This window comes from Manis javanica, chromosome 2, assembly GCF_040802235.1.
Source record: "Manis javanica isolate MJ-LG chromosome 2, MJ_LKY, whole genome shotgun sequence".
In the NCBI taxonomy this organism is placed as follows: domain Eukaryota; kingdom Metazoa; phylum Chordata; class Mammalia; order Pholidota; family Manidae; genus Manis; species Manis javanica.
The window spans coordinates 67,160,414-67,172,720 of NC_133157.1; the positions used below are offsets into that span (position 1 = coordinate 67,160,414).

A 12,307-nucleotide genomic window follows, 5' to 3' on the forward strand; every position below is an offset into this window, starting at 1 on the left:
AGCAGACCTGCTGACCATCATTTGTGGATGCACCTGGTGAACACAGGCTGCTGCTATTAATGCAATTTCTCCTGGAGTCATGCAGCAGCCCAGGAAGGGAAGCATTGTCACGTTACAAATGCTCTGTGGCCTCACATGTGTATGTGGAGGCAGGATGCATGTCCAGCTCTCCCAGCGCTGGAGCCAATGCCCTTCTCTCATCCTTTGTTTGGAAGCAAAGAGGTAAGAGTCCAACTCTTGCTTCCCCATCCTTTTCTTTTGTCATCTTCCCACCAGGAACCCGTAGGAAAAGGAACCCCGCCTTGGCCAGGTGGGGATGGTGAAGGGTCATATAGAGCTCCTCATGCCTGATGAGCAGAGCTAACTCCTCTTTTCCACTGACCTTGACACAGGAGGCTGAAGATTCCTAAATTTAACGCTAGAACTTTCTGAGAACCTTCTAAAACTCACTTTTCTCCCAGTTTGCACATTTCGCCTCAGCTTTAAAGGAATGGCCTGGAGAATGGCTGGGAGAGGTACTTCAAGCTCTCTGCCTTCTCGGTGAACTTGCCCCGGGGGGCTGCTTTCCAGAGAACCAGACTGAAAAGGAGGGTCCCGAAAGAGAAAGCATCTCCTCCTCTTTGCCTGCAGTCAGGCCAGCTCTGGCTCCCTGGAGAAAAGCAGCTTGCCTCTGACTCCTAACTTCTTGGAGGAAGGCAATTTACTGCAGCTAGATGAACTCTCTGCTGGAGAAAAATGGCCTCTTAAGCAGCCAAGGCTACCACAGGCAATTTTCTTTAGGTAGGTATAGGGCTTTCTGCTCAATACGAGAAGCAGAGCTTATTACTCTGTGGCAGGAGGGAAAATTAGCATAGTCAGTGGCATTGACATGGCCTCTCTGGGGGCTGGACAATTCAAAGCCTTTATGGGCTGTGGTCCTCACCCAGAAGGGAGCTTCAAGGTCTGCCAGGCTTCAGGAGCACCTTGGGCACTAATGTGGCTTGAAGCCTGGTAGCCTTGCCAGCAGTTCCAGGGACAACTGGGGAAAGGAGGGTAAATGGAAGAATGCACCCGCCTGTTGTAAGCAAATTTTCTCTGTTGACTTCATCGCCTGGAAAGATGGGGTTAGGAATCACTGGCCCTGTGACAGGAGGAGCCGCTGGTGTTATGAGTGGGAGTGGGTGCACAGTGCTCCGAATGGCTGGTGGGAAGGGAGAAGAATCCTAACTTCCTTGCAGCCCATAGGGCAGCCCTGCATGCCCAAGAAATGTCCTCCCAAATGCCCTGGTGCCCAGGTGAGGCCTGCTTGGGCTCCTATGGCTCTGCATTCCTCCTACTCTTTTCATTCTAGGCTTTCCAGCAGCTTGTCCTCCTTTCCCTTCCTCAGTTTACATCAGCAGGCCCCTGCCTCAGGGCCTTTGCACATCACATGCTTTCTCCACTCTTACTTCACGTAGGTCTCTGCTCAAACGTCACCTCCTCAGATACCTGAGAAAGATCCTCTTTATCTCTAGACCTAGTTTTATTTTTTCTTATAGAACTTGCCACTACCTAATTTTATATTAAGTATACTTATCTATTTTCTGTCTCCCTACAAGCCTTATGCTGAGTACCTTGTCTGTTTTACTCAACCTTCTATCCCTAGAACTAGAGAAGTGCTTCCACATAATAAGTGCTCAATAAATACTTGTTTCATGTGTGATTAATTCAACTGATCCTGATTATAAGAGAATCTGGCTAGTCAAGGGCAGCCCAGGTCACCCAGAGGGAGATCAGGGGAAACACCCTTACATCCTCGGACTCGAAGACATGGCAGATCATCTTGTATTGCCTCTTTCCATCCTGGGATGGGTGGGAGGCTTCCACATTCTCCTGGGAGTTGGAGCGGGGCATCCGCCTGCGGGCCATCAGCACGACGATGTTTCCGATGTCTGCGATATAGGAAATGGTCCTCAGAGGGTGGTCCATCATCGTCTCCTGGAGGGCGTGAGGGAGAGGGTGGTAAATCCTGTGCAGCATCTAATGACCCATTAGAGAGTCTACCATATCACAGCCCGGCTGTGTGTGGTCCACAAACAGGGTGTTCCCAGCTCACTGCCAAGACCCTGTTGACAGATCTACATGCATCTACCCATGCCTGGAGGCAATTCCCTTGGCTAATAATAGCCCAGAGCAAGAAGTGATCTCTTGTATATGAAAAGAAATTTCAATCATTTTACAGCCTGTAAAATCTCTGGTGAGAAAGTTAAAATAAAAAGATGAAAAAATCTACATGTGATGGTACTATTTTGTTTTCACGTATGTTGTGATTTTAAACAAAATTTCTTAAAAGTCTCATCTGTACAAGTGAACACATCTTCTGATCAAAGCTTATAAGAATTATTAGCAAACAACATCCATAGTTTATTTTGACTTTTGATCTTTAAGAAAACAGTCCCCATGCCTCAACCCCCCAGCAGCAGGCGCTGCAGACACTACCGTCTCGCTTGTATTGGAAGCCAGTGTCAGGGTACAGCTGCTCTACAGACATGGCACAGTCTCTGAGCTGCATGCTGCTGAGTTCCAACCCTGGGCAAGGTGGGAGCCAGCTAATACCTGTGTGTCGGCATTCAATACTTTGATTCTCTGAGTAGAAATGAAGAGATCCACCTCGGTCATTGGCTGAGATTCACCTTCAGGAGCCTGAGAAGAAAAATGCACCAAGGGACAGCTCAGTACATTACTCCGACTCAGATTAGTTCACACAGAGGAATTGAGACACAGTCACCAGAACAGCAGGGCAGACTCCAGAGTTAGACTGCCAAAGCTGAAGGACCATGCAGAGGATGGACACGTGGACAAGAGTTAGCCGCTCCAGGATACAGGGGAAAACGCGGAGTCCCTCTGCTTCTTTCCCTAGAGAAGCAGCAACTCACTGCAGTTATGACTCCATGAACAAGGGATGTGAACGGTCCTTTCTGCAAGGCTTTTAGAGCCCAAAAGATTGAAAGCATAATGCCAATGGATGCAAACCCCAAGACCTTGGAGAAGGCGCTTTGAATTTGCCCCTGTTTAGGTTATGGGGCACAATGTGTAGCACAGGTGCAAATGAAGTTTTTTGGGTGCAGTTCTGGTAAGAGGGTCTTCATGTTCACAAACCACCACAGCAACACAGAAGCAGAACCCACTCCTGAAGCCACCCCATTAAGAAAGAGCCCCAAGGCCTCAATACCCCATCAGTAGCTCATAAGCACCTAGAAGCTCCACAACCAAAAAAGCACACCAGTCTGGTTTATTTAGGGCTTAGTTCTGCACACATGTGGTTATTAGCAAGTTTTCTTTTTTGCATCCAGCAATCTGACAGATCCACAAATCAAGCATGACTAGAATTGAACAGACCCAAATCCCTGCCACATTAGTGCTCCTGAATGGTGGGAACTTCCACGCTACCACGTGATTCATTCGGCATCTCCAATCTGCTCCCTGTTGTTCCTCTGAAGTGAAATGACCAATGAGCAACAGAAAACAGCCACTTTAGGCAACTAAGTTTTGAGAAACGTTGGCTTATGGGGCGGTTCAAAAAGAAATCTAAACAAAAACTTGCTGGATGCAGAAAACAAAAACATAAAACAATAAAAAGGCAAAACATAAATAAATGAAAAGAGCAGGCAAAACACCAAGCTGATGAGGTCGTTTGTACTGCACCTTCTTCCTGCTTTTGGCTAATTTCTGGGCCATCTGCTTAGCATGGAACAAACAGAGACAGGAGAACAGTTAGAAAAGAATTGGCAGAGACTCAAAGTCGAAAAGGGAATTGACAAACTAATATCGATAGTGGTATAAAGCATTCCTGTGGGAGGACTGGCTTAAAAAAAACCCACTCTGTAGACAATTGATGTTCTAACTCAGAATTTTGTGGATGGTAGGGGCAGGAGGGTGAAGGAAACGTAATGAGGTGTTTCTTATACTTAACTGTAAGTGATGTCCCCAGAGAACCAGCTTTTGGTTTTACTGATTTTCTTTAATGTATGCCTGCCTTCTGTGTCATTGATTTCTTTGGGTTAAATTTGATTTTTTTTAGCTTCTTGAGATGAAAACTCAAATTATGGATTTTCAAACTTCTTTTCTATTTATTTAAAGCTCTGAATCTCTCTCCAATCTGTTACCTGCATCCCACAAATTTTGATATATTGCAATTTAATTACTTCATTCAAAACATTTCCTAATTTCTACTGTGATTTTCCTTTGAATTTTGAACTGTGTTATTTTTAATACATTTGGGGATTTTCTAGTTATCTTTTTTGTTAGTGAATTTCCATTATGGTCAAAACATACTCTGATTTCAAACCTTCAAAATCATAGCTATATGGCCCAGAACATGACTCTGGTGAATGTGTCAGGTAGACTTTAAAAGATGCATCTTCCCGTTGTGGGAATAGTGTTCTAGCAATATCAGTGAGGTTAGTTCAGTTGGTTATGAGTACAGTTCAAATCTTCTATGTACTTGCTGATTTTTTTTTGTCTTCTTGTTATAACATTTATTGAGAAAAGTGTATTAAAATCTCCATGACTGCAGATTCGTCCACGTCTCCTTTTGGTTCTGTTAAACTTTGTTTTATCTATTTTGTATCTATGTTATAAGGTATATACATATTTAAGGTGGTTATATCTTCCTGTTGTTTTTTTTATTGTTTTCCTCTTTATCTCTAGTAAAACTTCTTGCCTTAAATTTGTGTAATATTAAAATAGCCTGTATCTAATTAGAAATGGAGGTAATATTCCCTTTTATAGTAAGATAGAATAATTGATAAAAGCAGAGACACTGGGGCTGGATTGTCTAGATCTGAGCACTGGCTCTGCCACCTACTAGCAGTGTGACTTGGAGCAAGTCACTTAATGTCTGTGCCTCAAGTTTCCTCAGCTGCAAAATGAGAATAAAAACAGTATCTACCTCATAGGAGTCTTCTGAAGATAAAATAAGTATATGCAAAGGTTTTACTACAGTACCTTGTGCATGATATGCACTATGTTTGTGTTTGCTGTTATGTGATTTTTTACCTGTAACAGGATGCAATTTCTTGGCTTTTGGCAAGTCATAGTCATTCTATATATAAGTAGATCTTGTATGAAAAATGGTGAGTCAGTGGCATTTCCTTGGTACTCACCTGGAAGAAAAGCCCTTTTGCTCTCAGCAGCACCCCTCTATTTCTTTAATGACTCAAGTGTGTTGTCTGCACTGCCTCATTGTGGGGAAACTGGATGAGTCAGCCATCCAATGCCAAACAACTAATCTCTGGTTCACCCAGGAAACTAAGGCAGCCCCACTCCCACCCAGCCCCCTCACAGCCCTGACTGGTGGTCATGAGTTCATGCTCAGCAGTCTGCTCTGGAAAGGCTGCAACGCAGCAACTCCCAAGTGTTCTCCTATTGGTGCGCATGACAGCGGAAATATTTCCGCATCTGAGGAATGGCCCTGGGCTGGTGCCGGGCCTCACCACACAAGTTCCTGCGTGCAGTCTGAGAGCTCTGCTGCAGGTGTTCTGACCTGCATCAGTGATAAGCCTCGTGATAAACGTCTGCTGTGAGGTCCTAAGGTGTTTGGTTTCTACCACCTCCACTGAAATAAAAATAACGGTAATATATGAATTTCTATTATTTTTGATACTAACATCTAAGAGCCAATGGTCAAAATTCTTCACTCTGAGGAACAGTGATCTGAAAGGGTCTTTCAAAGGAAAATAAGCCTGCCACCAATGGAACGGCCAAATTGTTTTGTTACTGGAACAGGTGAGATGAGGAAGGGGATCCAGGGCAAACCGGGTTCCATGAAAGGCCTTCTAGAGTGATTTTATGAAGTTAAAAATATTTTAGGCACTTGAGTAATTCCATCTTTATGTGACTTATGATATTTCAAGTGCCCTGAAACAAATTCTAATTAAAAATTTAGGTGAAACGTTAGAAGGGGATCAGACCCAGAATGAGAAATTGGAGTAACAGAGGTTCAAGAGAAACAAGGCTGGCGTGCACCTGAGAGCAGAGAATGACATCCATTTGAATCCATGTTTCACGAGGGTGATTGAGACTTACCACCCAGTAGGCTGTGGTGTGAAGGACACAAGCTGTGGCACCTCCTCCCTGGTCACTGGATCCACAGTGGGTACTGCTCACTGTCCTGAAGACCCTCTGGTTAGTCACGCTGGGGCTCCTCCTGACTATTCTAGCTTTTCTCTCCCCAGCTGACATTTACTGAGCGCCTGCTATGCGCCAGTATCTTTCTGATTATTTCACATCTATTAATAAAAGCTTACAACAACCCTGTGAGGTAGACACTATATCATCTTCATTTCTCAGAAGAGGAAATGGAAGCACAGAGAGGCTACTTAATTCGCCCAAGGTCACACAGCTATTAAGAGGCAGAGTAGAGATTCAAATCCTGGCGATCTCACTCTCCACTCTAAGCCACTGCTATGCAACCTAGGCAAGTTTCTTACCTATACATTTCTCAGTAAGTCTGTATATAGGGGTAATAATACCTACCTCACAGGATTCCCCACCCCTGCAATTTTGAGAAGTAAATGAGTAATGTATGTGAAGGGCCTGTTATAAGTGTCTCTATCCTCTTTGCTGACCACAGACTTCTTCAAGTCAGATGGGAAATCACATGGCTTTGGCAAAGCTTTAATAATAGAAATTTTAATCCTTCAATTAAATAATAAAATTTGCCATTTAAAGAAAATTGTTCCATGAAAGAATAGAAAAATCTGGTCTTTGGGGACAGCCTAGTAAAGACAGTCATAACAATATTTGATAATGAATGCTCCTTACAAAAGTGCATAGACCAAAAAAATATCAAACCACCATTTGTGAGCTAATTACATGAGCTTCACAAATGTAGAAAGAGTGGAGACATATACACCACACTCTGCGTGGACATGAAGTGGCTTCTACGGCTCCGGCAGGGCTCGGCAGGTCAGCCCGTCTTCTGGTTGCAGGGCAGAGCATGAAGCGGGTGTGAGCGGGGAATGAGCATGGACACGTGGTGGAAGGAAGGAAAGACGAGCGAGCTGCTTGTGTGGCTTCCGGTCTGGCTTTGCACACAGGGTTAAGGCATGAGTCCCACATTGCAGGGGCTTCTCTACGTAGGGCACTTTAGATGCTGACAGTGTGTGGACAGCAAAGCTCTCTCCAGAAGTTTCTCCCAAAACGTCTTCCACAGAATCCTAGCAATACAACTTCAACAGGTATCCCTCAGTGATCACGTTTTCTGTGCTCAAATAGTTGCAGAAATTAATGGTTCAGCAAAGTGAATCAAACCTCCTTAGCACAGGACTTCTCTAAGTCTTTAAGAGGAAAATATATGTGGCAAATATCCAAAGAAGAGATGTCTTTTGCTGCATTTCCTGAGCTTATTTGCCAACTACACTGTCAGTGAGAAGCACTCAGCTTGACTGGAAAGCACTGTGCAGAGAACACACGCACCCCCCCCCCCCCCAGGCTGGCTGGGCTTCTCGTAGGGGTGGTTCCCTACTTGCAGTGGATGCCGGAACGTCCTGGAGAGCTTAGGAGCACAGATTCCCGGGCGCTGGCCCCACAAGTTTCTGACAGGAGTGGGGCCTGAGAACCTGCATTTCTAACACGTTTCCAGGTGATGCAGATCCAGCCGGCCAAGGGATCCCACTGTGAGACCCGTTGCTCTAAAGCAGTCTTAAGTCATACGGAGAGTGTTATTTCTTCTCAAAAACAATGAACAACAAAGGCAGAAAGGATATATTAGGGAAGGTCCAAAGATAGAAAAATAAAAAAGAACCTTAAAAAAGTGGCAGATGTCTTCTAATTCTGCTGTTACATTCAGAAGCACCTTATTTCTTATATCTCGATCGATGGAAAAGCCTTTTAATTTCAGAGTCCCCAGCCTGCCTTGTATTACTGATACCCAAACACTCTTCTTGGTTCCCTACTAGACGGCATGTTTCTCAAGGTCCAGGACTGGGCCTTCGTTCAATTTTATCTCCTAAGATGCCCATCACAAGGGTCTACATAGGGACAGTTTACTTTGTGAGCCAAATTTATTTTCTTTACACCTTAAGTAGAAAATATCTGACCAAACCACAAACTCCCTCTTTGCCCATTTGGCAAATAAATCTGTATATTTGTTAACTTAAGAAAACTGGGTATTTCTTCAAATGCCCAGTATAAATCCAATAAGCAATATTCAATTCTAGTATACAGCTGGTGCTGTGTGAGAGTTGGACACCACAGTTGACAAACACAACAGAAATTAAAGGTGGCTTGGAAACGGAAGCCTCAGCTTCAGGTTCTGTGTTTGCTCAGAGGTTAGGCGCCACAAACACCACAGCCACGGATGAACTCACAGTGAGGGGGGTCTCACTCACATCCATTGGGTCAGACACACACTGCAGGCAGAGGACTCAGAAAAGAAAGGAGGACACCCCTGTGCCCTTGTCTAGGTGAGAGCACCGTGGTGACAGGTTTGTGGCGAGGGCATTACTAAAGAGATTTCCAGGGAAATCCCAAGCGTTTTCCGTTCTTCCTTCCTGGATGGCCACTACAAAATCTGCAGCCACACTGTGCTCTGCACCTCTCCAGAGGTGGCCTGGAATAACTCATTCCTAAATGGTCCGCTCTCTTTAGGTAAAAGTGTGGCACCACCTCCCTTGGATAAAGGGGCCTTCTCGGCACATGAGGGCAGTGCAGCACACACTCCCCTTGGGACCTTCCCGACTGATTCAGACAAATGCCCTCGGCCCCCTGGTTCCCTCCACAAATGGTAAAGCCTCAGTTCATGGTCCAGACACAGTATCTTGTGAGGGGTGAGGAAACAAGCCATGGGTCTGAACACAGTCATCTCCATGAAAAAGCATCATGCTGGGTGTAAAGTCAATCTGAAGGGCATTTAAATGGATGAAAAAGGAACACGAGGCAGAAAATGTTTAATGACAGGCCACAGTTCCTTCAGATGCACAAAAGCACACTGTAAAATGATACTTATAAATGAAATGCAACTATTTAATTTGACCACTCTATAATGAATTCCTCACACTAGTGTAATTTGCTATAAAAATATAAATATGTTTTCCAGATGCTTACTCTGCTCTAGGCAGGTCTAAAGTGGATTTATAATCAGCAAGCCTCTATTTTGCTTGTTCTGACTGAAAAAGCCATTTAGTTTTTTGTTCAAATGAACTGTTGAGCTTCTGAATACCTATCATTTGAAGCTTCAAAGTAAACTACCTGATTTACCCGGGAGCTGGGCTCTAAAGGGAAAACTGGGATCTGGCACTGGGCGGGATCTGGCTCTGGGATGCTGTGGCTTTCCTGGGTGTGGCTTTAAGTTCAGGTGATATGCCTGTGTTTGCTCCCAGCTCAAGGTCAAGTACCATATGCATGTCACAGGGCAGTGGAAAGACAGAGAAACTCTATCTGTAGGAGCCAAGGGTCAGGAGTCAGGAGGCTGGTAACAAGATGTCTGGAAATGAAACCTGAACCTTAGCATGCTTGAAGCCTGGATGGACAGACCCCAGGAAACACCAACCTCCCTGCAACACCGTTTTCTGTCTTGGGGCCCTCAGTGCCCCTCTGGGGTTCACAGGAGTCACCTGAACAGGCCCTGACCATGCTCCTGATGGGGCGGGGGTGCTAAATCTCTGCCCTGTGGCCCCATCGTGGACATTACAGGGTGTCAAGCCCTGGCCCACTAGAGCCAGTAAAATTCCCCCAGGCACTGTGGTAACTATTTCCAAAGACCCCTTTGGGAGGTGCTCCCCGACAGAGATCCACAGAATGAGGCGCACCAGGTCCCTGTACTTGCGGTTGATCCTAGGGAAGCTAATGGGACCCTTAACCTGGGAAAAATGAGTGCTGTGTGGATAGTTTAGCTAAGTCAATGGTATTGCTGCCTCGGCATCCATTTTGTTTGGTCAAGAGGCCTGCCGAGACCTTAAACTGACACTAGTCCCCTCATGCAAGCGCATGCCCTGGACAGCAGCCCACAGTCACAGGCAAATGTGAGCTCCTGATAGGACTCCCCAACAGTCCTTGCAATAAACAGTTGCCCTCTACCTCCCAGGGCCTGCCTTCTGTGGAGCTTATCAAAACCCCATTCTCTTTGGTCTGAACTGACCAATCAGCCTTAGCTGGGACCCCCAGAGTACTCCATCCGCAGACCCCAGTAAAGGCGCGTGCCCTGGCTGCGCTGCTCTCTCAGCCCGCACCTGCCTGGCCTCCCCGTGCGGCCCCCAGGGGCGCTGTGCGCTGTGAGTGATGAGCGTCTCAATTTCAGTCTCTCTTGTGGTCTACTCACCATCTGGCATCCCAGGGCTCTGCTAAGCAAGTGTTAACACTATCGTAACATGCTGTGTTTGGTAACTGTGGGACATGAGGAGTCAGCACTGTGTCCTTAAACACTTTGTTTTTAAAGTGCATTGTGCTGTGTGAAACAAGACAGGACAGTGCCTGAAAAGTAGCCTGTTCTCTCAGACAGGTGTGTTCCTGTTTTGAGCATTGGGTTGGGAGATCCTAAATGAAGAAGGAGACTGGGGAAATTACCTCTTTATAAGGGGACACAGCAAAAAGGAAGCAGGCCAAGCTTGGATGGGATGCCCAGCAGGACCCTGATGTTCTACCAGTAACATTACTGAGTCTGAAAGACCCAGAGGTAGGAAGGTCAGCTTGATATGTTGTCATGGGGTAAGAGGCACCCCTGGAAGGAAGGGAGGGACTTCCCTGGAAGGAAGTGGACCTTTCCTGTCAATCATCTGGGAGAGGCTAATCTGGGGAGAAGTGAACACCCCAGAAGTGGGCCCTGTGGCGGCTGGATCTCTGGGGCACAGACAAGGTTTGTGCATCCTGGATGAAAGGGTAGAATGGGTCCTTGATACATGGAAGAAGCTGGTAGGGCTCTGCCCGCAATCTTGACATTGGATTCCAGCCTTCTGGTGATGTGACAACAGCCACCCCAGGGCACAAGCACATCTCTGGTTCACACATCCTAGGACATCAGTAGTAGTGGTACTAGGAGCTGCAGTGTGGGCTAGCTGCGCTGAGGACAGTGCAGCAAGGGCCGGCGCTGGGCTCAGGACAGGGGTGCCTCCTCCATGCGTGGAGAGGCTGTAGAGTGGTGAGCGCTCATGGAGGCCCCCGTGGCAGAAGTGGAGAGCAGCTTGAGGACAAAGCCCAAGAGGGGCCTGGGGACATTCACCTGCACCCTGGGAGTCCACAGAAGGACCGGGCAGCAGGGGGCTCAGAGCCATCATCGTTAGGGGATCAGTGGAGATGTGACCTCATTGTTATTCATGGCCTGGCAGAGCCCAGGTGTGAATAACACAGTGATCAGCTTGGGCAGAAGGACCAGAAGCACCACTTCTGCCCTGCAGTGCCTCCCTGAGTCCTTGCTCCTCCTCCACTTTGGGCTCCACTCCAGCTGGCGTCTGCCCGCACTGTGCAGTACTTAGCCTCAGTGACCCTCTCTCCGCCTTGGGCACCTGCATGCTCCCTGGCTTGATTCATTTCTCAGTGGGCTGCTGAGCTGGACAGTCAGGACCTCAACTTATAAACTGCTGTTTTCCCTCCCTGCTGAGACCTCGCTGAGCCTACCACATGTAAGTGCTCAAGGAACAGTTTCTCCTGCATTAAGGACTAAGTTACTGCCTTCCATTCGTGCTTCTCATTCCACATTGCCACACAAGCACCAGGATGGACTTGGCAATGTGTGAGCGAGAAGATTCGAAGAAGACGGTGGTTCCTTAAGGGGGAAATCTATTTCTATCAGCTGAAGCTGGGTAAAACCACTTCCGCTGAGTCCTTCCTAGCCTCGTCCAACTTGCTGCAAGTACCTGGCTCTGGCTTTCCGTGGTCATGCTATCCCTGGGGCTCCAGGCCAAACGGCCTCAAGGCTCCTGTGTGGCTGCCCAGTGGTCCTGGGTTTGTCCATAAGACTAGGTGGTACTGGCACTGTGGTGGGGATCCTACAGCTCTGCATGGGATCAAACCAGTTCTGGCTGGTTGAACCAGTGAATGACTTTAACTAGATGAAAGTAGTTCTTTCTGGAAGAGGTTTTCTCCTCTTCAATCTAGATGAAACAGATAAAAACAGGTTGTGCCTGGCTCATGCTAAACTGAATTGTCCTTCCAGTGACTTGTTCAGATGAGCCAGGTTAGACTTAATCAAATGGTTGGTTGGTTTTACGTGAAGCCAGATGTAATACTCAAAATGATCCTTCCTCATCATATCAAAGTTTCAAAGTTTATCATAGGTACCTTTCTCAAGACCAGCCATTAAGAACAACCAAAACACATAACCTTTATCCACAAGGACTCCTGGACATTTTTC

General features: G+C 46.5%; 1 protein-coding gene across 5 annotated transcripts in view; it reads right to left on the reverse strand.

The window, feature by feature from the left end:
- Positions 1 to 12,307, reverse strand: part of APBA1 (amyloid beta precursor protein binding family A member 1) — a 190,692-nt gene that overhangs the window by 16,429 nt on the left and 161,956 nt on the right. For 4 of the 5 annotated variants that reach the window (XM_073228629.1, XM_073228630.1, XM_073228631.1 and 1 more), the window contains 3 exons: positions 3,664 to 3,696; positions 2,575 to 2,661; positions 1,771 to 1,956 (listed from right to left, as the gene is read on the reverse strand). In XM_073228629.1, coding sequence (XP_073084730.1) covers positions 1,771 to 1,956; positions 2,575 to 2,661; positions 3,664 to 3,696 — 306 coding nt within the window. The remainder of the gene's footprint in view (positions 1 to 1,770; positions 1,957 to 2,574; positions 2,662 to 3,663; positions 3,697 to 12,307) is intronic. The other variant, XM_073228633.1, reaches the window with a different exon arrangement.